Consider the following 26,754-nt stretch of genomic DNA (forward strand, 5'->3'; position numbering starts at 1 on the left):
CTTACTTTCTTTTATATTACTTACTTCAGCCCGGCACCTGGCGTTCAGTTAGTGGATGTGCATGTTCTATTGTTTCCTTTTGTTAACCACTGACATAGAAACATAGGTTTTTCAGAAAACTGTTTTTTTTAGAATCGGCCTAAATGGGTTAAATAGATATTAATAAAATGTGGTCACATTATAAAGGGGCGAGGGGGGACAGACATGTCCAGTAGATGAGCAGCCAGGCTCTTCACTTCAGGCTTGTATAGTTCAAGAGCAGAGGCGGGAGAAACGGACAGAGCATCCTCTTCTGTGTCATTTTCTGCAGGAGGATGAAGAGGGGCGACACGATGAGGCAGAACCACAGGCCTTTGTTTTAGCTCGGCTCCTGCTCTACCTCCGCCAACCGCTCATAAAGTACTCTAACCAAGAGGGACCCGTCGTTTCTTTGTAAGCTTTGACCATGGGCAGATCTTCAACTCCCGTGAAGTCGTAGCAATCCACTCCATAGACGGTGTCCAGTAGAGGACCAGCCAGGCTCTTCAGGACAGGCGACTGCAGCTCGGGGAGGAGGGCGATCTCCATCCACAGGCTCTGCGAGTACTTGCTCCTGACAGCCTAGGTGGAGAGGGTACATTTGCATTAGTATACATCTACAGCAGGGGTCTTCCAACATTTTTCAGTTGAGTTGCAGATTAAACTTTCATAGATTTCAGACTTGTTTGACAACACCATCATCAGTGTTGTAAATAGAAAACGTGACGTTGGCTCTGAACTTTATCTGCTCTTTTTTCCCTCTACACAAAACCTTTGCCGAAAAAAGCCGATCCACAAGCTACCAACGCCTCACAGCGGGAGGCTTTGTGAGCTTGTAGCTCGAGTTTTTTTTTTTTTTTATGTTGAAAGTGCGACCCTCAGTAAAACTGTGCCGTCCCTAAACTTATTCGTAACCTTAACCTCAGTAAAACTGATACAAGAACCGCTGGGGGAGTGCGGTCCGGAGGAAAATGGGGCGAGTGTGTCTTGGGTCGAGCATTCCGGGTACGACATCATGAAGTAAAAAAAGAAAAGTGTCTCTGGCACCACGTACCTCTAGATCCATTAGGTATGCATATATGTCTTTCACATATTCAGAACATAGCTCGGGCATGTCTGAGTCCCCTGCATCAATGTCCATCACCCATGTCTGTCTTGACTCCTTCAAAACCGCTCTCAAAGGGCACCTACGGATGGCTGCAATTCGAAACTGGCCCCCGTACAATCTGAATCCCCCCCCACCGCCCCCCCCCCCCCCCCCCCCCCCCTTTTTCCCTCACTGTTTCCCTCACAATGTTTCTTTTCCCTTTTTACCTCCATTATGATGAATTCCTGTTCTGTTCTTTGTCTATATAGAAGTGTCTATTTGTACGTCTCTAAATGTTTTGATGAATTGAACATGGTGGACCCTATTGTAAACAAGTGTAATGCTTAATTGGGTCGTCCACTCACAGTTAACAGCCTTTGTATTGAGTTTGTGCTTGAAATGTACTGTAATTCTGCAAACTGTTAATAAATATTTCAATCAATCAATCAAAATCAAATTCAATCTGAGAATCCCATCGTCAAATATTCGGGAAAACAGCGGCCCCTGTTGTTCCTCGACATTTACGCGAGGCAACAGTGTCTTGAGAGACTAGCGGATCATCAACATGTGCATTGTGCAGGTTCTGGAACAGGAGAGGGAGCAACTTGAGGGATAGGAGCATTTTCTCAGTCTTTGCTATGTTTTCAACTACGCGCCCCTATCGGTGTATTGGACGTTAATACATTTGAATTTTTTAGAAAATGGCCGGCGGTCGGATTAAAATTATTTTTATTGAACAATACGGAATGCACTGGTGCCAATAACCCGCCCGTGCAAAATTCTAACATCCGTGGCCCGGGGGAGAGCACTTTATGTTTGAAATCTGAACGCTTATGTAGACGTTAACGTTGAAAGTAGCAAGGTGCGCAAAACAAGAGTGAAGTTCCGCCATTATTACGGCCAAGCTACACCAGGCTTTTCGCGCACAAAACGCGCGCGTTTACCCCCGCGCGTGCGTTTAATTTAGGTCCAGTCCTATTTTAAAAAACGCACGCGCGGGCCGCGCGTTTAGGGTAAACGCGCGAGAAAAGCCTGGTGTAACTTTGGCCGTGAGAGAACCAGCCTCAGAACAGATAGTCCCAGGATGCTACAGGTTGTTGTTGTTGTAGATCGTATTTTTTCCACGATAAACATTACCGTTTTAAACATAGTTCAACTTTATCCGTGGCCCGTGAGCCTACTTGCCTGGTCGATGTGACTTGTGACAGTGCAGTTCAGGGTCGTGGACGCTGATCCTCTTGGTCCCCTTTCTGGAACGTCCTGCACTTCCCAAGGAAGACCAAGAGTGTCATGCCTCGTTGATCATCTGGATGGCGTACTGCTGCATTCTGTAGCAAGGAGGGGGGGGGGGGGGGGGGGGGGAGGAGAGGGAGAACCCGCGAGAGAACTGTGAGAGAAATCTGGTTGAAAACGTTAAATCTTTTCGAGAACAAACAAAGGTTTCAATCAATCAATCAATCAATCAATCAAGTGAGAAGCAGTGTCTCTGTTCACACATCACAGGCAGCCCCACCGCTCCACTTAAGTTGAGAGGTAGAGATTCCTAACAGCACAGTTTTCATGTTTTACTGTAAATATGCTGCTATAGTAGACTACTGCTGTGTACTCTACGTGTTTTAAGCGGATAGAGGGTGAGAACTACATGCACATGGAGTTAATAATCACTGAAAAGTGAAATGTATATTATTTATAATTTTTTTCAGGTGTGTGCTAACATAATGGAGTCCCTACTGTTGACCATCTCTTTCTTCGGCACCTCTTGCAGCGAACCACAGCAAAGATGGAGCTCTTGCAGGTCACTGAGGTCAGTGATACCGCCTCATAAAATGTTTCCAGTCAGAAACAACAAACAAACTAACCAAGAAAATTAACCAAATAAGAAGATTTTGGGCAGTGTCTCTTCATAGGTCGATCAGTAGGAACACTCTGAGGACACTAGTTGGACCACTCACTCAACCAATGTTTTTTTTAATATGCATGGACCTCATCATGGTACTCTACTATAGTTACCTCAAAGGCAGCTGCATTAAAAGCAAAACGTCAGACACTTGTAGGACTCACTTAACCCCTGCTCATTTATGCTAGGGATTGCTCAGAGGACAGAATAAAGCAACTTGCAATGGGCCTGCCCATGTACCTGTTTGACTACAAAAAAGTGAGTGATGCCCACGGGCACCATGCTCCATTGATCTCATTCCCCCCAGATTCGGCACAAAGAATTATTAATTCTACTGTTATGGCACCACAATGTGGAATGCCCTACCAACTGCCTTAAAAAAGTGTGACTCCCTTGTCCTACCCAGTACCCTCCTTAAAAATCACCATAAGATTTGCAGTTCAGGTGCAATTTGCAACTGGACCTAGTCTTCTAGCTTGCCTTTACTTCTGTAAATATACTTTTACTGCTCCTACCTCCTGGTATTGACGATCTCTTGTATAGTATTGAATGTCTTTATGTCTTGATTAAATTAATACACAGGATCACCATGACCTCAGGGCTTTTGTTTTCCTTTTAGCATTATTGTATAACTGTACCGCTTTACCTTTTGCAAACTGTTAATAAAGTATTCATTCATTCAATCAATCAATCAATCAATCAATAACGAGGATGAGAAATGAGTGGATGTGACTTCACTACTTTAACCCTACAGTATACTTTGTTGACCGGGCGGGGAACCCACAGGGGTCCATATTTGGTCCCCTCCTTTTTACAGCATGGCTTTGAAATTGGGCATGATGTCATCGTCTAGAGATAAAAAATGATGTGCACTGTATGATCATATGAGAGGTGTCTATAAACAGGTGAAACTAGGCCTTTGTGCTCTTATTGCAGCAGTCTCCCAATGTGCTGAAAGGAGTTACACTACTTTAACTTGCATCGTAGTGGGACACTGCATCTATTTTCACCTTTCTCTTACATTACAACAACATTGCTATGAAACATTTTGTTAATTGAACAGTTTCCCCGCAGTTGCAGGCAGCCTCCCTGTCACATGCACGCACACATGTGTCACACACACACACACACACACACACACACACACACACACACACACACACACACACACACACACACACACACACACACACACACACACACACACACACACACAACTGCCTAGTCCTCTTGTCCAGTTAGTGTGACTGACCTGAAGCCATCTTGTTTTTTATTAGACCTATCATCCACCCTGGTGTCATCGGTGTCCTCCCGTGACCCCGGCCTGGGCTTGATGCTGTACCTGCTAAAGAATAGTGCTGCAGTGCAGACTTCTTCAGGTTTCGGCAGAGCCACATAGAGAAAGTGCAGCGCCTGGATCATTTGGCCCCAGAGGAGGTCAAGGAGGTGAGTAGTTCTTCTAGTACTTCTACAAGCTCACAAGACCATATTGCAGCGTGGGCTGTTGTGGGCATGTGGGTCGGCTATGATTGTCTATTTATATTGTAAAGCCTTTGGGATATACCTTGTTCTCTCATTCTCTCATAATGGCTCTTCCACACACCCTGTAGTCAAATTCAGTCATGTTCTTTTGACTTGCACACCCTTTATGTCTCACTATTACTCACTCTTACATTTAAAACAAACGGCAACAAACGGCAACAATTAAAACTATAAAGTGACAATTTCAAGCTTACTCAAAGCTTACATAAATAATAGCCTCTATGCTGGATTCTGTCTTAAGTTCCAATGTCTCTTCTGATGGTGTAGATTTGGCAGTTTTTCTCCAAACAAAAAGTATTTATCCTTCCCAACCTCTTGACATCTGTCTCTTAGCAACTCCTGAGTTGAAGGATCCTTCATACACTGTTAACCACACGAACTGTATAGCATCTCTATTATGTGGCGAACATTCAGCAAAAATAGCAGTTCTACAAGCTCACAATGTACAGCGCTGTGACATCAAAGCAATAGGAGTAAAGGCCCCGGTCAAAGAAGTGTGGGGTTTAAGTGTTAATTCAGTTTAGAAGACAAGAATGTTCTCTAGACATTATGCATAAGCCTCAGCTTTATCATAAATCATATTTAGCATCTCTTTCAGCACTTTTCTTATATCTCTTGACTGGCGCTTGTCCTGTATCCCTTCAAATGTTCTAAGGCAGGGGTGTCAAACTCATTTTAGGTCGCGGTCACATTGGTCAGAATTGCGTGCGCGCGCGCCCCCAATGCTGAAGGGCACAAATACTATCCTGTCACAATACACAAAACATGATCGGTAACATATAACAAAAAACATTGCATGGATGCACCTGGGACATATCCTCAGTGATGTATCCCAAGGTTATCGGGTTTCAGGTCTGTCGAGCATCATACCCCTCACTCAGGCGACCCAGCCGGGGTGATCAAGTCCCGACTTACGTCCCAGTAGCTACCCTCAATCAGTCCCATTAGGGAAAGACCAAGGCCACACAATCCGTTGCTCTGGAACTACTCTGCCAGGACTGGGAGAACCAGATTCTGGCGCGTGGAAGGACTAGGCTCTGTGGGTTGACTCCTTGTCCGGGCCCCTCCTACATCTCACCAGGTCCACTCCTGCTCTCACCAGGCCCAGGACCTGTGCGTTGCACCAGACTCCCAGCACCAGGCACTTCATTCAGGAGTGGTGGATTATAATGGCCCTCCTAACATTAATCAGGTTCAGAATTAAACAGGAAAGTACATACTATGTATGACATACAGCCTACATTTACTTTGTACTGGTTCCTGATGGTTATAATTAGAAGTGTTATAATTAGAAATGTTAATAAGTACATTTTAAGATTAAATCTAATAATACACATGTTTCATGAATGAGGTGTGTTGTGTGCATTGCTGCTCCATTCATTAACTTATTCTGTAGAGAATTGTTTTTGTTTTTTTTGTGACAATTTGGTCCAAATTAACTCACACCTTTTACAAGATTACTTTACTTTACTTTATATCTGCACCCACTTGTCTCCTCAACGTGTTGGCCAATCAATCTGAAATGTCTCAGTTAATTTCTGATTCCAATGGCTATTTTGTGATCATAGAAGGCTTCCCTCCACCACTTAATTACTTAGTATACAGTACACTTATGTCATTGGTATGGAGACAGAGACTATGGCCATCACATAGCTCAGCAAATAGCTGTAACTCTCTGAATTCTTCAGGGTGTGGACACCCTGAAGAAGGCACAAGCCGACATGTGTTTGCGTTTTTTAATGTCTGTAGCCTTTATTGGCCTTTTACCTGTTTACCTACCATGATTTCACTTTGTATTATCCTACGCCTGTTTTGTACTATTCTGATAATGTACTAGTGTGCTGTGAGTTTCACTTAAGGAACTCATATAAAAGAACAGTGGGTTCCCCATAGGTCAGAGAGCGAAAAATTATAGCAGCAACATCTATTCTGCCTGAGGAAGAGAGCCAAGATAGAAATGCCTTCAACTCAGCACTATTACAGTTAGGGGCCACATGAGGGCGCTAGATGCTCAGTAGTCAGACAAATCAAGTGTTAACCACATAAAGAACAGTTTGGTGGTCTACTGGTCTTGGTCCCACAGCACTCGGCTTCTCTGTCCCTGAGCTTTCTTTTTGATCGTCCTATTCCAGTGTCAACATTAATGGATTATGGCCTATTGAGCATAGGATTGCATTGTCCATCCTTAACATAATTTGTGATTCATGTCTTCTGTATTCTCTTGTTAATACTTTCTGATAACCTTCTAGCATAATTCTTAGGCACTCTATTAAATATTTTATTGTTGCCTTTTAAGTGTAATCCTGCAAACTCACATTTTAGAATGCATAATACATCTACAACATGCTTGAAAATATCAATTATGCATATCATATCATATCATAATTACCCAGCCATGATATTAGGTCAATGCAGTATCCAGGGATATAGTACACGATTAGAGTTGGATTTTCTCAAGCATGTTGTTTAGACTGCATGAAAAACTCACCTTGAAGGTGAGCTTTTCATCAATATTGACAGGTGACTTGCAACAGTAAAAGTCTACACAGCACCCGTCACAATACAGATGCCACATCAACTAGATTGCAATGCAGCCTAATGGCCATGTGTAACTGTGGTTATGACCAAATAAGTAGTAATGATATCATGTTAATGTTGTAGTAGCCTAATTAGTTCCAGTGAAAATCTGTCTGATTCCACAAAAAGCTGGTATCGGACAAAATGCCAAACATCATGTTTCATTATGACAGAAAATAGTGTGTAATGCAGTGTAAATTGCAGAAATACAAAATAACAACTTTCATATATACTTCCATATTTGTTTCACGTGTAAAAACAAAAAAAACAGACAAACGGATCAAACCAGGGAATTCAGTTTTCCAGTGAATGGAGCAGGAGTAGTACAAGTAGTAGTTCAAGACAAGTTGTGCTATGTGAAGTTCAAAAGCAAAATTGTGCTTTGTTCGTTAAGGAAATCAGAGTTGAGTATTAAAGTTTTATTCTAAATTTGTTGTTATACAGGCAGTACATTTCAACAAGGCAATTCAATGTAATTTACACAGAGCATCAAGCAAAGGAAACACAATTCTAAAATTTAGGATGCACAAAACAGTACAAATTAACAGACACAGTACAGAAAAGAGAAAATGAAAAGTAACAACATCAAAGGTAGCGGCAAACAGAAAGGTATTTAGTTGTGTTTAAAATAAATAAGAGTGTCAGCAGTTTTCTGGGAGTAAAATATAAAATATAATGCTCGCAATTTGGGAGGCATCCAATCTTGGGCGCATACAGCACTTCTCATACACTCACATTCGATTGACAGGAGAAAGGGCTCTTTGCGTCATGACGTAGTACCGGTATGTGCCCGGTCCTCGGGTATAAAGGCACGTACTCGCGCATGTGCATCGTTCGTTTTCTCTTCTGCGTTTACAGAACGTCAAGCTATATAAATATAAAACAATTCTAGTCTAATATATCACAACAGGACAGGTGATTTTTACTACTCGGTACCTCAAGGTGGCTAGTTTTGCAAACCATTGAAAGCTACACTCACACGTAAATTACGCACATTTCCCAGATTACCTGAGAGCTGTGGATGGTTCATCATGACATCATCGTACAAGATCAGAAATGTATTTTGACCCTAAACAATAAAGCTTTATAGACCAACAATACACTAGTATTTTGAAGTCAATTATTTGACACACAGGGAGCCAGTGTAAGGACTTAAGAACTGGAGTAATATGCTCCACTTTCTTGGATTTAGTAAGGGATATCTAGCTTGAGTCTTTGGGTAGCTCGGTTTTTTAGAGGTTCTGGGTTCAATCCTGGGCATCGCGAACTCAGCATGAGTTCCAAAATACTGATATGTGGATATGCGTACAGTCAAATATCGGCCATGTACACATTGTACAGTATTGCATTCAGTAAGAGGTATTTGGACAGGACCTACAGTATGTAATGCATTTGGTATACTATACTGTATGTCTGCCACAATATCTCCTAAATGATCTGATGTTAATGAAACTTCTAAATTAATTCATTTGGTCATACATTAAAACAGAGTGAATTGTGAAGGCAATCAACTTGTGAGATTTCTTCAACCTATTCCGCCAATAAACAATTTCTCTCTTCTTCCATCTCACTCTGGGTTTTTTGTTTTGTTTTTTTTGATCCCCAGCAACCTAAAGAAAGTATTTATAAAATCCCCTTGTTTGTTGAAGACTATCACCCCGTGAATCACCCGGAACACTTGACAGTGGTGTCACTGCAATACAGCTGGACAAAAGCGACAGATAAAGCACCATATTTTTGTAGCACTGCATTTATCCATCTAAATATCCATTGTTGCCTGTTATGTGGTTGCTCTGCTCGGCAGTATAACAGTATTGATACTTTTCTTCTTCAAAGGCTGAATGATTGTCGGAAGAATAGGTGACTAGATGCAAATTGCTCTTGTATGTTTGCGGAAATGTGCTTCTGTTTATCATTTTCTCAAACCTATGCCTGTGTAATCTTTGTGCCAATGAATACTAGTAGAGGAGGAGAAAGTAAAGAGCTATTATTGATACGTTTGAATAGCTGTCTTTATCTCTTTCTCTCACTCAGAGATTCCTGCACTTTTTTCCAAATGGCACTTGTGATTTACCCTTATAGCCATGGCATGCCAGAATGAGTTTGTGAGTTTGTTTTAAAAAACACTTGAATCCTAGCATCCCTATTTTGGGTTCCCAACATAAAGCGTGCTGAGTTTGTAGTAACCGGTATGCTATGTTCGGCGAAGAGATTTGGTATAGAGGGTATTACAAGTGGACAGCCATGGGGGACCCTGGTCAACTAAAGTGATATAACCTCTTTGTTTTACACATCCATCTTGATATAACTTCCTCTCATTTCCAGACACTTCTCAAATAGACATCGCAGACAAAGCGACTGATTTGTTAAACAAGCCTCATCAGCCGAGAGGCTCGAAACGTCACGTCCATGGTGTAAAGGAACCAAAACCATTACATAAACTTGTTAAGTTTGGAGCATCATCCAGTGTCCGGCCCATATCTTTCTTTTCTATTATTCTCGCACCTGGTTTTCTTTCTTCTTTTCCTTTCTGCCTCCATCTCACCCTACCTGTCCTCTGCCTCCTCTTCTCTCACACCAACTAACTTCATGTCCTCTTTCACTACATCCATACATCTTCTCTTTTTCTTCCTCTAAGCCTCCTGCCTGGCAGTTCCAACCTCGACATGGCCTGGGTCACCCTCTACGCATTGTGAGCTACTTTATATGATATAAAGTAGATCTGTGATTATGGTGAATGTTCCCCCAAAAATTGGGATGCTAGGGTTCAAGTGTTAAAAACACACATGACTTGAACATCATGTTTTAATTACTTGCAGGACAGACAAATGTTTTCAAAACTGATCGAGTAATATACCCGAATATGGGGATTCCGATTTATATTGTATTGGTATGTTCAAATTAGAGAACACATCCCAGTGTTAAAGTACTAATCTTCTATTGAGAATACAATACCTTACGTGTGACATAACAGACAGCCTAAAAGCCACAACAATCGTGTGCCAGTAATTGATTTACTTGTGTACGTTCTCAATGAGTAGTTTTAGATGCCATTCCTTTGTCCCGTGGATAGTACCTCGCCGTAGTAATTGCCACAGGTGTAATTTGAGCACTTCTTTTGTATCTGCAACAGTTATGTCCCCATTGTCAGTCACAGTGTGCGCCTAGACTAAAGCACAAGGAGGAACAAAGACAAGCACTGTAAAAGCTTTGAAAATAAATCATGTTTTCTTTTTCCTTCATTCCTTCTCTTGCCACTCAAAAATATACACCATTTTTTCTTGGCAAGGTATGTCTTTTGGGAGTATTCGGAAACATGAGAGACCTAGCTTTGTGAGGCTGCAGTGCGTCCCATTTAACCTCATCTTAACTGTATTGCGTGATTCAGAATTACGGTGGATCAGCTATGCTGGGAGCCATAGCTATTATGCAGCATGCAGTTGTTGAACAGCGACCACTGAGAGACCAGCTGTGTGTGTGTGTGTGTGTGTGTGTGTGTGTGTGTGTGTGTGTGTGTGTGTGTGTGTGTGTGTGTGTGTGTGTGTGTGTGTGTGTGTGTGTGTGTGTGTGTGTGTGTGTGTGTGTGTGTGTGTGTGTGTGTGTGTGTGTGTGTGTGTGTGTGTGTGTGTGTGTGTGTGTGTGTGTGTGTGTGTGTGTGTGGAGAGGGTTCACCTATTGGAAACGGTCCACTCATGCTCTCCCCCCTCCCTATTTCCCCTCTCTTGAGCTTTTGTTATTTTCCCTGCCTCTCCTTCTAACCAAGCTCACTAAAGGGAAGCAGAGATATAGATTGATTCTCATTGTATAGCTGTGGTCAAATACATGATAAACTAGGCAAAATTATATAGCCTCATTCTTGCTCAATTCATTCAGGTCCCATGAATCGAAACTTCACAATCATGCATTGTGATATACGGTTTAGGTTATACACTTTTTCAATGTGTATGTTAGTTCAAATCATCCTCAATTTGTTACAGCTTTGGGCCCCTGAACGAATACACCACTGGTTGTAAAGCCTGTATTCTTGTGCCTTCTCTTACAAATCTATATTGAACCTCTCGATTTGGGTCAGATTTTTTTGATTGATTGATTGAAATATTTATTAACAGTTTGCAGAATTACAGTACATTTCAAGCACAAACTCAATACAAAGACTGTTAACTGTGAGTGGACGGCCCAATTAAGCATTACACTTGTTTACAAGAGGGTCCACCATGTTCAATTCATCAAAACATTTAGAGACGTACAAATAGACACTTCTATATTAACGGTGGAAAGTGCCCAATGTGCAAAAGAGTTGGTGTGAGAACATGCAGTATGGTGTCCACCAGTCCACCATTACCAAACACTCAAATCCATTAATTGCAATTATGAACTCAGTTTTTTGTCTGCTCAAACTTCAAAAAAGACTCACTACTAAGGTAGGAAATGTTGTTTCACAACATTTTGATGAACATTGTGCTACATTGTAATGATCAGAAAGGAAAGTGTATCACCGGTGTTGAGATCAGCTCCACGGCAACTTAACCTCATATTCATGAACCTAAAAGGCTTTCCCAATACGTGCCACGTAACATTAGTTTCTGAGGTCAAATAGTGGCTACTGGCTACAGTGAACTTGGTAATTAGGCGTTAATGCGATCATTAAGCACATGAAAGCCGTTTCTTGATTTAACAGACTTTTATAGACACAAGAAGCCCCTTTGCTAGAAGAGAAGGTTTTATAATGGAAGTGCAAAGACATGTTGGCATCTGATCCAATTCTGTGACAACAGTAACCGTTTTCATCTTGGAAATAGCTTGAAATTTCACACCTTCATCCAGTCTGGCCGATTGGAGCGATTTAGGCTTTGATTTGATTTCCTGGTTTCCTGATTTGTAAGACACATTGATTTCTAACCGGGCATTAAATGTGTTTAGAGGACACCTCCGATTTCCTGCGTTGATGAATGGAAGTGTAATGAAATCTCCTCTGGTTTGGTCGTCTCTATCCACGCCACTACACATGTTCACTGTTAGACTGTGTCGTACCAGCAGAGGGAATCTTATTAGACATGATGAATGTGAGACTGATGATGCGAGTGATTACTAGTGACCCTGTAGTGGTTTGGTCATTGTCAAGCTGTGTGTGTGTGTGTGTGTGTGTGTGTGTGTGTGTGTGTGTGTGTGTGTGTGTGTGTGTGTGTGCGTGTGCGTGTGCGTGTGCGCGTGTGTGTACTGTATGTGTGTGTGTGTGTGTGTGAGTGCGTGTGCGTGTGCATGTGAAAGTTCCTCGGATATTCCTGTTTTGTAGTTGATGTACAGCTTGAATGGGAAAGGATCTAGGATTAGTCCCTAGCCAGTCTAGTCACAATAGGCATTATTCACCCGGTGGCCATGTTGGCATTCTGCATTGAAAAAGTAGGGTGGTAACGGGCAAGGACTGTCTAAAGAGGACGAGACGCGAAGACCGTATGGGCGACGCCATGTTGCTCACATGGTGCTCCATGGAAGGAAAGAAACATGCGCAATGGGCTATATGCAGCCAACACTTCCGCGTTCAGCTTCCTTGGTCTCAACTGCGCATGTTTCTTTCCTTCCATGGAGCACCATGGAGCAACATGGCGTCGCCCGTACGGTCTACGGTGGCTTTCGCGTCTCGTCCTCTTTACACAGTCCTTGGTAACGGGGTAGCATTTCATTAACTTAATGGCAAGATGGCCGCCGTGTGAATATGGTCTATTGAGAAGTAAGTCTAATTCAAATCACATGAACCTCACTTGTATCTCATGGTTCCGGCGAGCCTCCCCCGTGTCCGAAACGGTGGAGAAATGACAGAGTTACCGTGTGGGCGTCCTCGAGGGGGTCCCTGGGTGGTCCCCGGAATGAACGTGCCCAGGGCTCATACTGTAGTGTAGTCTGTGCCACTTTACGCTGTGCTGTACTCTACTGGCCACTTTAGGGTGTGGGGGTGTCCGTGCTGGGACACGTACGTACGTACACATACATACACGTACGCATACAGTACATACACACAAAGCTGCGTAATGGAGCGGAGGCACCGCTCAAAATGGTAGGATGTGCCATGCTTCATAGTAGCTTCAGTATTGTTTTATGGTGACTACTATTGTGTTCTGCAACATTATTGGACAATACTCCCTATTCGTTATCATCCTTTTTTTTTTAGCTGAAGTGGATAGGACTAAATATAAAGCAGCCACACAGTGGGGAGCAGCATTTAAGTACAGATGCTTATGCCATCTGATCCAAGAGCACACAGCGGGGCCACAAGCCCACAAATGACGTGGCTGAGTACCACTTTGACTGGAATTATCTCAGTTGTTGCCAGCATTCAAGATAACATTCAGATTCTGCTGTGGCTCTGTATTTGAAGGACTGGCATAGGTGGAGAGAAATTAATTCATATTTTATTGGTGTGTGTGTGCGTGCACGTGTGCAAGCATGCGTGCAGTGTGCGTGTGTTCGTGCTTGCGTGCAGTGTGATGTGTGGTATACGGTAAGTAAGGGTGTTTGTGTTGATTAGCACAACTCTTTTTGGAGGGTGTTTTTGATCTCAGCAAAAGTGTAGTTGTCTATTGTAAATACATATATTGTAGAAATGTAATAAAGCACATTCATTTGCAGGTAGGTACAGTACAGTACAAACACATGTATGCGTTACAAGTATTCTCAGAACTGTGTGTGTGTGATATTTTTTGCAATATACAGATCAATTGAAACACCAGCCTTTTATCCTTCTTATCCATTGTTTGGATCGGAGAGGCCAAGACGCTGCATCCTCAAATCTGTTTCCCAGGCTGGGGCTCTGCAACACAGCTTGAGAAGTCTAGGTCCCCTTTAGTCACTCTCTTTTTACCTCCTTTTTTTACCTTTCCCTAACAATGGCTCCTTCCTCACTCCAAGCAGAAGCCCCCCAAACACTCCGTGAATAAAGTTAGTCCAACATGCGGCCCTTAAACCCACCCCGAGACTGCTGCCGGGCAGCCACACTCATGGGATTGTTTGGTAATAGTCCAATTAGATAATTGCCATCTTTCACTCCTTTTCCTCTCTGTTTCCCATAAAGGCATGAATGGTGCTCAGGGAGGGGGGCAACCTGAAGAGGGCTTCTGGCCGGCTAAGGTGACGAGAAGAGCCAGAGAATGTTCTTTGCACAAGGCCATTGGTTTGAATTGAATCATTGTAGCCTAATCAATGGTCTTATTGGATTACTGGCCACTGCTGTGTTCAGAGATATTGTTGCACTGACAATGAAAATAGCTAAGAGTTGGTGGGTGGGTGTGTAGTGGGCTGGAAGTAGAGTGGCAGAGAGAGGTGGGGGCCGTTCCAGGGGTATGTGTATGTGAGAGAGTGTAGGCAGTCTAAGCACTAATGACAAGTTTTGTTCCCCTTTTTGTGTTTTTCAGATGCGTAGGTTAAGATTATGAGAGCTGCAGACGGCTTCTGGGGTGTGTATATGTGAATAGTTTAGGGATGTGGCATTAATTACGGGACCTTGTCTGGTCTTCTCTCCTCGGCCGTTGTTTTGCTGTGGTCAATTGATGGCCTACAACACAGGGAACTTTTAACTGTTTTGTTACAGCAGAGCCCAGCAATTTTGCAGTTTTTGGAACCGACTTACAGAATTTGAACAAAGTGGATTTATTCTTCATCTTCTCTGTCGCTCTTATACTTGTCCTCTTGTTCTCTCTATCTCTCTCTCTCTCTCTCTCTCTCTCTCTCTCTCTCTCTCTCTCTCTCTCGCTCCTCTTCTGTCTCTCTCTCATTCGCTCTCCCACTCACGTAACAGTAGGCTATAGCAACGGACGCTGTGTGTAGCAGCGATCTGTTGTTCGGCAAGAGACCCCGACATCCATGTAATCAAAGTTAGCTTTCATCCTCAGTCAACCAGGTACAGTTTGAAAAATCGGAGGGAAACAATGGCTGGCCATGTCCTGCGGATGGAAGAATGAGGTGTCCAGGAACTTTTTCTGGTCTGGAAGAGTCGTGCCTGTGCGTTTCTCTGTTGCGAGACAAGACCAATCACTGGTCTTGATTCCCTGGGCAGAGAGCAGCCGAACTGAAGGGGACGGGACGCGCAAACCCCTCCATTAAGATGTGATCTATTTCCCCAAACAATTTAGTGTATTCATGAGGTTACGCGAATGTGGAGGCTGCAAAAATACCGTAATCAATTGAAACAGCAAGTGTGCGTCCATGGCTCTGATTATTTGGAGATCATCTATCAGACTGATGTCTATGTAACAAGGCGAGGGGGGCATTAAATCACTGTCGAGTTTCACTGAGAAGTCCATGATCATTGGGCAAGGGAGTTTGGTCAGCGATAATAGGGCTCCTTAGTCGGCTAAGGGAAGTGTTTCTCCGGACATTAGGTAGCTGACTCTGCCCTAAAAGGTGCTGCTTTGAAAGTAAAATCTGCTCTGCCCAGACAAACCAGCGAGCAATATTGTCCGCAATCTCTATTTTTCTCAACTGACAAAGGAAAAAAAAAGAGGCGGACGATCGTAAAGGTCCAAGAGGATAAATGAGCATGGAGGTCAGGTACAACCAAGAGTCGGATGCAATGGTGCTGAAGAACGGACTAAAGGAGGGGAAAGATGGCAAGGACTCTCAGGGCAGCTTGTCCAAGACCTTCCTTAAGGAGCAGCAGGAATCCTTCACCCCCTCTGGGACCGGGGAGAACTGCGACAAGAACAGGAGCAGCACAGGGGACCCAGACTACTGCCGGAGAATACTAGTCCGAGGTGAGTTTTACTTTTCTTTTTTAAACAACTTGTGGTGTTGTTCATGTTGTATCATTCTTAGACAAACCATTTATAACATTATATGATTCACAGAACTCTTAGAAATATAAAAGTATAATAATTAACAACCGTTAATGTTTAAAATGATACTTTTGCAATATTGCCAATCATCAACACCCAATATGTGGTGAGAATGCTGTTCCCACCACAGGTATATTTTAGCCTTTATTTTAAATGATCATTTGCTTAAGGAAATAATGCAGTGTTCCTTAGTGTTGCTTTGAACTTGTAGTAGGCCATTTTGGACCATGACAGTAACACAAACAATTTAAAGAAAACAAACACTAATAATATAATTACTAAATAATTTTAAAGCAAATTGTCCTTTTGTTCATACAACCTTTTAGTTCTTGATTATTGCATTAATTCTTTTTACATTTAGAATGGGCTAAAATATACTAAAGTCTTCACATGTTTTTCAAATGTTTCATTCATAAGTAAATCTATTTGATTAGGTATACTTGCCGTGTCAAATTAGTCTAGATTTATGCATAATATGCCACGTTAATCTGGCTTTAAATGAACAATTTATGATTTGTTGTGTATATTTATTAGTATGAATACTCCTGCATTTTAGGACTAATACATATGTTCTATATCTATGTCATATAGTCACAACATTTCAATACAAAAATACATTTTAAATCTTAAATAACTCACACAGTCATTATTTTGAAAATAAATGAATGAATAAATGAATTAATTACATTTATGTTTATAAACATCCAGCCTTTGTGTCAATAATTGTTCACTATAAATAAAGTATTGGAACCACTTCCGGTTTGCATGAAAAACTATATAGATTTTACATAATTTATTTCATACTAAGTTTAAAAGCCAAACACCACTTTTATGTAGAGCTCAGATTTTAAATAGAATTTGTCCTGTATGGTCTGTAGTGACACAAGTAAAATTAGCTGAAATTAAAAGCACAATACTTGTATATTACAGTGATTTAGATTTGTTTTTATTTTGAAATTAAGTAGAGTTGTTGGTGTAAAATAACTTTGTAAAATTGTAGGAATTTCTTTACACTCCACAATTTTCTAAAGGTGTTTATACTTTTAATGTGTGCTGACCAACATAATTTAGACCAAATCACTGTTTACTTATTTCATTAAAACATAATAAAACATGGCATATCATTTTGGAATAATACTCATCCTAATACAAATAGTACTTGTATTAATTATAATAGTAAGAAATGTTTCTCATATATATATTACTGGAAGAAATATATATTGTATATGTGTACGTGTGCGTGTCTGTGTGTGTGTGTGTGTGTGTGTGTGTGTGTGTGTGCACGCGTGCACATGTACACACACACACGCACGCGTGCGCGTGACTGTGGTGTGTGTGTACACAGAATTTAACACATTTTATTCGATATGGTATGTAGATTTCAATGTTGTTAAATCCATAATAATAATAATAATAATAGTAATACAACAACAACAACAACAGTGATTGTAATAACAATTAATAACAATTACATAACAATAATAACAATTAAATTAAAATAACAAAATTAAATTCATAATAACAATAACAACAAAAGCAACAACAACAATATCTTCTATTCTTTTTTATTCTATAAAAGAAAAGAAACAACATAAAGTCATGCTAAACCGACAAACCCATAGCCTATGAACATTTAGATATTCTTGTTTTTTGTTTTTTTATATATGATTTTACAGCCTTGTAAAGTCATATTATAAGTCATAGCCTTTCTCACACGGCTCGGTTGGTCTTCCTTTTGCAGATGCCAAAGGCTCAATCCGAGAGATTATTCTGCCAAAGGGACTAGATTTGGACCGACCCAAGCGGACTCGCACCTCCTTCACAGCTGAGCAGCTCTACCGGCTGGAGATGGAGTTCCAGAGGTGCCAGTACGTGGTGGGACGGGAACGCACAGAACTGGCCCGGCAGCTCAATTTGTCTGAGACGCAGGTAATGCAGACGGACATGCTAGCGTTCGTTTCCATCCATCCTATACACATAACACGACGTGTTGTTATGTGCTCAGATGGGGTGGGCCCTGTGCATTTATTTGAATGATCAATCAATCAATTTATTCAATTAATGTTTTAAAGAAAAGATTCCATGAAATTGCTTTTCATTTTATTGTCATTGTATCATTAAAACCGCAGTGTTTTGACAATAATTATTTGGGGGCCCACTTGCAAAATCATCACAGCCCACGAGGCCCACAGGTTGAGAATTGCTGTATTAGTGCATACTGTTATACAGAGCATGCAACACACTGGATGTAATGTAATGCAGAGTTGCAGACCAGTATATAGAGCATACAACACACTGGATGCAGTAATGCAGAGTTGCAGACCGGTATATAGAGCATGCAGCACACTGGAGCAATATGCAATGTCTGGCCATGAGGGAAGCAAACACATGGCCTGTCTGGAATCTGTGGTAACAGGAAGAGTGGGCACTACGGTCAAGTGGGCACCTCGATGCACAATTTACAATTTTTCCCAAAACCCCTTTTTTAAATTATTATTTTTTAGAAAGATTGTGTTAAATAATGTAAAGTATAGGCTACATGATTAGAACATCCTTGAACATTCGCCAATTAAGGCACATTTTTTCTACAATTGCAACACATTGCTACAAAACTTGTTTATCCAATCATTTTTGGCATAAACAAATTAGTATATTTAAATGTAGGTCTGATAATGATGTACCGTGCATGTTCAAATCATGTATACTTCTCACCATGTATCACTTCTCACCATTTTTCAAATCTTTTATTTTGGACAAAAACAGGCAATTTTAGATAATGGTGCCCACTCTTCCTTAGTGCCCACTTGTATCCCAAACTGTTGATCCTGCCCTGAGGAGACACACAAAAAATAGCAACTAAGGGATGAAGAGGCACAGAAATAACAAGCTGTAAAAAGTATAAAAAAGCAGTCCATAAAGAAACAAGTTTTGGGCATGAATTAAAAATGTGTGTATATGGACTGCAGGAGTTTGAAGAGACCTTATACAGGAATCATTTGTATCTGAAAACAATTTACTCAGGTTGGCCCTTGATTAATGAATCCTGTGAACCACTTTAAATGCACCCATTAAAACCGGGAAAGCCCACGTGTGATTTTAGATTTTAGCTAATATATAGCACATTGGTTGGCTATTAAAAATTAGCAGATATACAAGCTCATAGCCCGTCACTTCGTGCCACGCTATATGAGTTTGTAGAGGTGCTATTTTTGAAAAATCAGGAATATTTGTCATTAATCTTTGAATATAATATATATATTTTTAAATCAACATTTTTAACTCATTGACATGAAAAGGTTTGAGAACCACTGATATAGCAAGTTTTTCAGAAAACAGTTAGTATTTATAAGACATTTTTAGAATTGGCCTCAGGTCTTAACCCATTTTGGGCGGGAACCCCTTTTGGTGTTAGCATTATGTTATGCTTTAGCTATTGAAAAATAGCAGATCTACAAGCTCATAGCGCGCCACCGAGTGGCGCGCTACGAGCTTGTAGGTCTGCTATTTTGGAAAAAGAACGACTGACATAGAAACATAGCTTTTTCAGAAAACTGTCAGGATGTAGAAGACATTTTTAGAATCTGATCGCAGGTCAAAATGTTGTTAATGGGATTCATTGAGTAAGGCACATATGAGCGCATGCACAAAAAGAGTTGAACATGGATAGCGTTCCCTCCACCAGTCCTCACTCAACAACAAAAAGAGTTGAGCATGGATAGCGTTCCCTCCACCAGTCCTCACTCAACTCAATCACAAATTCCCTCTCCCAGTCCCTATACACCACAAACCAGAAGGAAAGGTTACTTCTGAGCTGTCCTGACAGTTTGGTTCCATTTGTACACTCTCAGCGTTATGGGGGTCCTTGCAAATTAAACATTTGAGAACCACTAAAAAAAATATTAGAAGATATAAGAGCACTGCAAACTGATGAAATACTATTCAGAGAATTCCTTGGTTTTATTCGAGCTGCATTAATTTGAACACTGAAGATTAAATTGGGCGAGTACATTTTATTACAGCTACCAACATGTTTCTGCTCACATAATGGCATATTTGCAATGAATTAGATATATATACACAATATGAATAATTCAATAATTATTTATTATAAATAATTAGTTAATTCATTAATGTTAATACATTATTAAATAGACAAATTATACAGCAAATGTAATTAACTCAATACTATAATATTATTCTAATATAGATCATGTTTTATTTAAAATTCAGGATCTGAATCACCTTGTTCACTGTCCTATTGATGACAATTTTATAACACCATGCCTGAGTAACACTCGTTCGTTTAGTTTAAAGACAACGGAAATTGAAAAGTATGTTTTGCATGAAAAATCAGGAGCTTTTGCACTTGAGCTGCGGGGTCAGGAAAAGGCCACACTGTGCCTGCTGTGGGTGAACTGTACTTGCACTCTGTAACTCGTGCTGCCACCGTCACATATCAAACTTAGTCAGTCATTCTATATAGTTTTGACTTAGGGGAAAGCAAGCTCTCCGCTTCAAAGCTTTGGTAGCACTTTTAATTTATTTATTTGATCCTGCAAGCTGGCTAATGACACAATCTGCCTGTCTTACTGTGTATATGTTTATGGTTCATGCCATGAATGTTTTAGTGAGACTAAACAAGCTTGACTTTGAGCAGGGCCAGTGGCATGCAGGCCTCAACCCACATCGCTTTGGTTACAACCTCTTTTTACCCCTTTGCAAAACTTTAAAATGTCTTTTATAAATTGTGGTCGAGTTCATAAAATATTTGATGTTACTATTATAAATAGTCTACATACCATTTCCATTATATTTCCGTTATTTTCCCATAACACATTAGTATATATATTTTTTATTTAAACTATCCTTTTTTCATGATATTTACATGCAGTCATGCTCCTTGATTACTGTGAATCTTAAATGTCTCCTTTATGTGCTGATGAAGTGCCCTCTAATGACAGCATTGTTAAATTAACATATTTGCAAGGCTCTCATGTGTCACATTAATAAATAAGAACCATTTGCTGTAGTTTGCACACTTCATCTTCTTGGTTTGAGCTGCTGGCTTCACAGCATATCTGTTTTTGGTTGGTGTTGTTCATACATGGTGAATGCAACCTTAGTACAATGATAGCTAGGCAAGATACATCTTCAGTCTGTGCCCCTTTGAGCATTTATATTGAAAACAGGATGTTGGATACTTGGATTACAGTGCAGTTCATATTACCCTGAGATAATAATACAAATAATAATAAAACAGTTCTTAACAGCTGGTAAAGAATTAATCCAGCTGTGAAATGAGGAAAATAAAATATTCCAATGTGATTGGACGAGCCGTAGTGTTGAGTAAGGCTGCTGGCTGCTGATTGGTACGTGTAATTATGGTCAATGTGTGAAAGCAATCAGGTATGATTGCTGGAGATTTCATCAAGGATACATGTAGTAAACATTCACATTGAAAATCTCTCTCTCTCTCTCTCTCTCTCTCTCTCTCTCTCACCCCCCCCCCCCCCCCCCCCCCCGCAAAATTGTAAACAACTGACATATGGATATTTGAAATTGACAAAATGGATCAGCCTAAACATGAATTAATCAATTCATTTGAAATTATATTAGTGTTCTTGCCACAGTCACATTTCAATCAATATTCTGTAGGAGGATATTCTTTAGCTTTCTTTCTGTTTGTCTACAGTTTAGTAACCTGTTTCTTTGTCTCCAATATCTATGCCCATTATAGTCCCCTGCTTTTTGTTGCTTTGGCATGATGTGCCAGAAAAATGTGAGAGAAAACCCATAAGACATCACAGTAGTAGTAAAAGTAAAAAATAAAAAAAGAATGAAAAAGCTATAATCATCATATCATTTCATATTTCCATTTTTTCATGTAGTGTAACATTGTCTTTCTGTACACATTGGTTTCATAACCCTGGAGATAGATATATTATGGCATTGTGTTAGGAGTTTGTTGTTTTATATATAGGCCTGTGTGTGTGTGTGTGTGTGTGTGTGTGTGTGTGTGTGTGTGTGTGTGTGTGTGTGTGTGTGTGTGTGTGTGTGTGTGTGTGTGTGTGTGTGTGCACATACATATAAGTAAGTAAGTAGGTCGAAGAGGCTTATTCTCGGTGTCAGCCAGGAATGCGGGAGCCTATCCCTGTTTCAGTGAGCCCCCACCCCCACCACCCCCCCATTCAAATTGACAACAACCTTAATAATAGAGAAAATACATTATACATAAATACTGAAACTACATATTATCGTTAAGGAAAGTTTATGCATATACATAGGCCCTATGTAAACTCTTAATTTCCATTTTCCAGCCATTCAGTTGCAAATATATATATATATAGGCCTACATATATATAAAATTTATAAATATAATTTGGCGACCCCCCCACAGGTTGAGAACTCCTGAGCTAGCCCACTGGGAGATGGGTTCCTGAGGTGGAGCGCAACACCTACATCAGCTCCCAGTACTTAGCACACCACTTGTTAAGTTACGGCACCCAAACCATGCTACTCATACACTGAGTTTTGGAGTCCGGGATCGAACCCATGACCGCGTTGTCCAAAGGCGTGCTCTATTGACTGATGCATAATATAGGAAGTATGCATTGTAGAGCTACACAAGCCCCTTAATAAATGTATTACAGCAATGTTTTCTCAGTGATTTCCTTGGTTCATTGTGAGATCTGAAACAAGTGCAGAGGACATTTTGCGTCCAAACCCACACATTAAAGTCCCCCGGTGTTGATTGTTCCAGTTATAATTCTGAGAGTGTAAATGTTAACTGAACACTCAGGATTTATGTCTAAAGAGGCTGAAAGGTAATTTTATGTGTAAAGGCTATTTTAAGCTTTGATTGAATTATCTGACCCAGTGGCATATTTAAGTAACACAGTGGGTCTTCTTCCCCATGATTGAATGAAATCACAGCTGCTATTGGATGTAATCAAAGTCTACAATAATTACTTAATTGATCACTGTGCATGTGCGTGCGTGTGCTTGTGCGTGTGTGTGTGTGTGTGCGCGCGTGTGCGTGTGTGTGTAGCATATGTGTATGTTTAAAAAAGGTAGTACTATAGTGATGGGGTCACGTGCATCATTTATTGCATGAAAACGATGAGCCAGTTGGACTGAACAAATCAACTTACCAGTTTTTACAACATATCAATGTCCATTGTCAACATCGGCCACTTAGTTTACATTAACCTCCATAATTGTCCCTAAAATTGCTTTATAGGTGAGATATCATGCTTGTTTATGTTTAGTCCATGGTCAGTAAATGTCACAGGATAATTTTGCTAACATTAGCTAAGTCACTATATCGTTAAAAGCCCTTGTCAAGCAAAGTTTGACAAGGAGAGTATTACAGTAAACTAAACAGCGAATCGACTTTGAAAAGGGCGAATTACCTATACAGTTATAACGTTCAGTCTCATAAAGGGTTTTACACACTATTTCAACATGAATGGCAGATAATTACATTTTAAAAGCCCTTTTCAAAGTCGATATGCTGTTTAGTTTACTGTAATACTCTCCTTGTCAAACTTTGGTTGCGAACTTGCGATCCACTACATGTACACATTTTGAAAACAAGGTCAATCTCTAGCTAGAAATACAAATTAGAGTGGTATGGTCCTTTAAATTATAAAAGTTTGCCAATTATCATCAGTACTTAGCCCTATCATTACGACTGTATACCATCACTACAGTTCAAGACCCAACAACATTTTGCTGCTTTTGTGTATGAGTTAGTGATTAATTGATTGATTGAATACTTCATTTGACAGATGCACGAGGTACAGCCATTTGAGCTTAAAGGATAACACAAAGTTGTGGTTCTTGATTGATCCTTGATTCTTCTTAATTTACAACTGGTGTCCGCACACACGCACGCACACGCGCATGTTGTATGTATTAATACATAGCACAATTTCTATGAGTGTTTCTTTATACTGTAACTAGGAATTTGCTGTGATTTTGCAGTGAACAATACAGTATGTGCCGTATGTGATTTCATATTCTATGACTGCTTGTTCGTGGACCATAACGTTTTCTGCTTCCTTTCCCAAGGTCAAAGTATGGTTCCAGAATCGGCGCACCAAGCAGAAGAAAGATCAGGGCAAAGACTCTGAGCTGCGTTCGGTGGTATCAGAAACAGCTGCCACCTGCAGCGTCCTCAGACTGCTGGAGCAGGGTCGGCTCCTCACGCCACCTGGCCTGTCGGGCCTCCTGCCCCACTGCGGCACGCTGGGTTCAGCCCTGCGGCCTCCCTCAATGGGCATGATCAACAAGAGCAGCAGTAGCAGCAGCAGTAGTGGTAGCAGCATAAGGACAACAGGCGGGAGCCCGCCTCTCCCCACAGTCACCGGCTCAGGGACGGTGGGAGGCATGCAGGGCTCTCCCGTGGCTCACGGCCTGTTTAGCTTCCCCATGCCCTCCCTGCTTGGTGGGGTGGCCACTCGCATCTCCTCTAACCCGCTGTCCATGGCTGGCTCTCTGGCCGGAAACCTGCAAGAACTATCAGCCCGCTACCTGAGCTCCTCTGCTTTTGAGCCTTACTCACGGACAAATGGCAAAGACTGCATGGACAAAAAAGTTATGGAATGATGATTCCTTTCTGCAAAACAAAAGAGATCTCCCTCCGGATGTGTTTGGGATGACTTCTTAGCTTTTCGTTGTGTTTGTTTTCTTCTGCTTGGTCTCTCTCACCTCTCAGTGTCTTGTGTGTTCTCTGTAGCAGTTCATGTAAATCTGATTCATACAAGGAGAAAAGCTAAAACCTATACGTGCTCATTCTATCAAAGACGGCAGTGGTGAAAAGATTTTGCACACTTTTTTCATCTCCCTGTTGTGGGACTGTGATTGAAAATACTTAGATACATTCCCATGAGATTACAAAAACAGGATTTTGTTTTTCTGTTCTACAACTTTTTTGCCACATCGATTCAGACATATTTTCACATTGCAAGAAGCCTGCAGTATATGGATGCTTGGTATAGCAGTAACTTGATGTACAGCAGGAAGTAGAGGGGCATTGATTGAGACTATATGATGTACCTTTTTGAATTTGTTTCACTATTTGTTGGGTAGATTTATGTCGTAGTGAGTCGCTAGTTGGAGAAAGAGAGAGAGAGAGAGAGAGGGAATGTGTGTGTGCGTGCGTGCGTGCGTGTGTGTGTGTGTGTGTGTGTGTGTGTGTGTGTGTGTGTGTGTGTGTGTGTGTGCGTGTGCGTGTGTGCGTGTGCGTGCGCGCGCACACAGTTTGCATGCGAGAGAGAGAGGTTGTTGAGCACTTAATTCAGTCACCAAATCCAACAAATAAGAAGAAAGAGTTGAAAATATTGCTTTGAAACCAGGCCCTTTTCTTAATATAGCTTTGCAGTCAGACGATAAAATGCCATTCAGTTCCACGGTTCCACCTCATCTTTGGAGATCATTGCACATACCAAGGGGAGCACAATGCATTTGAATCAATTTACATATGCAGATGTCTTGCAGTATTATGCTATGATAACATGCTTATATATATCAGTTTGTATTTTCTTTCGTGTTTGGACCAAAACAAACTAAAGAGATGTTGTCAGTAAGATAGTTCAATTGTTCCGTGTTGGTTGTTTTCTAAATAGTTTTGTGAGAAGTTTCTCCTACATGACTTTTGAGCACTTGAGTCTGAAATTTGTGGCATTCATGTCTTAAAGATGCAGTTCCCCACTTTTTGTGTGTGATTTTGATACCATGGGTTTTCAGATTTTGGTGTACAGTTTATATTCATTACAGGGGCTTACACAGGATAGGGAAAACAAAAGCGACAGGCGGCGGAGAGTTTTAAGAAGACTTTGAACAGAAGTAAGCTGCTTGCCTTGTTAGATAGTGACATTTAACAGAGGGTTTAGCAACTTTCAGACAAAATAATACATTTCTTCCCTCTGTGACATTATTATCAAGATCCGCAATTTTAACCCATTTTGGGCGGGAACCCCTTTTGGTGTTTCAAGCATTCTGTTATACTTTAGCTATTGAAAAATAGCAGATCTACAAGCTCATAGCGCGCCACTCGGTGGCGCGCTATGAACTTGTAGGTCTGCTATTTTTGAAAAATCGTAAAAATGCGGCACAAATCTTTGAATAGGTATATAATCCTCCAGAGCGAACGTTTGTTTTATTTCGACGTCAGGCCTAAATCTGTTAATGACAGATTTAAGAGGGCAGATGCGCCTGAATGGAATTACTGTAAAAGAATGGAAAATAATGACTAATGTACCTTAAAATTGTTATTTTATTGTAAATTATTCACGTCTGTAATTAATAGATTATTAGTATATCTGCAAAACAATGAATGAATGAATGAATGTATTAGAGGGGTGATAAATCAATCAAAGCTCTTTGGTGGTGCTGTTGTGAAATATCTTGAAATTTGTGAAATGTGATACAAACGTGCTTATATATTATGTATAATGGCTGCAGACAAAGCCATGCTGTGTGTTTTCTTTCTAATTTTTATCATACATGTTGCTATATGATGATGATCAAGTTATGATAAATTTCATCAGTTATACCTCCTATAACAATGGCCTATCGTGTATTTAACTGAAATCTTTTATTTTTTTGCTGTTATGGTATAACATTTGCATTATATTCATAAATGACTCACCTTTTAGTACATAGTCATACACAAAGTATTATTATTAATTCTATGAATTACAATAGAAAATCAGATTTTGGAGCGGTGGAGCTATATTAATAGAGACACTATTTATATTACACTTTTTTCTATAGATGTCCTAATTTAAAGTATTATAATCGGC

The 26,754-nt window shown here is 40.6% G+C and overlaps 1 protein-coding gene across 1 annotated transcript; it reads left to right on the forward strand.

Moving 5' to 3' along the window:
• Positions 1 to 15,637: 15,637 nt before the first annotated feature.
• Positions 15,638 to 24,556, forward strand: vax1 (ventral anterior homeobox 1; the record flags this gene model as incomplete). Its single annotated transcript, XM_079511664.1, has 3 exons — positions 15,638 to 15,865; positions 17,688 to 17,875; positions 24,020 to 24,556. The coding sequence occupies exons 1-3, from the start codon at positions 15,646 to 15,648 to the stop codon at positions 24,554 to 24,556; spliced, it is 945 nt and encodes a 314-aa protein (XP_079367790.1). The 5' UTR covers positions 15,638 to 15,645.
• Positions 24,557 to 26,754: the final 2,198 nt, after the last annotated feature.

This window comes from Electrona antarctica, assembly GCF_951216825.1.
Source record: "Electrona antarctica genome assembly, chromosome: 10".
In the NCBI taxonomy this organism is placed as follows: domain Eukaryota; kingdom Metazoa; phylum Chordata; class Actinopteri; order Myctophiformes; family Myctophidae; genus Electrona; species Electrona antarctica.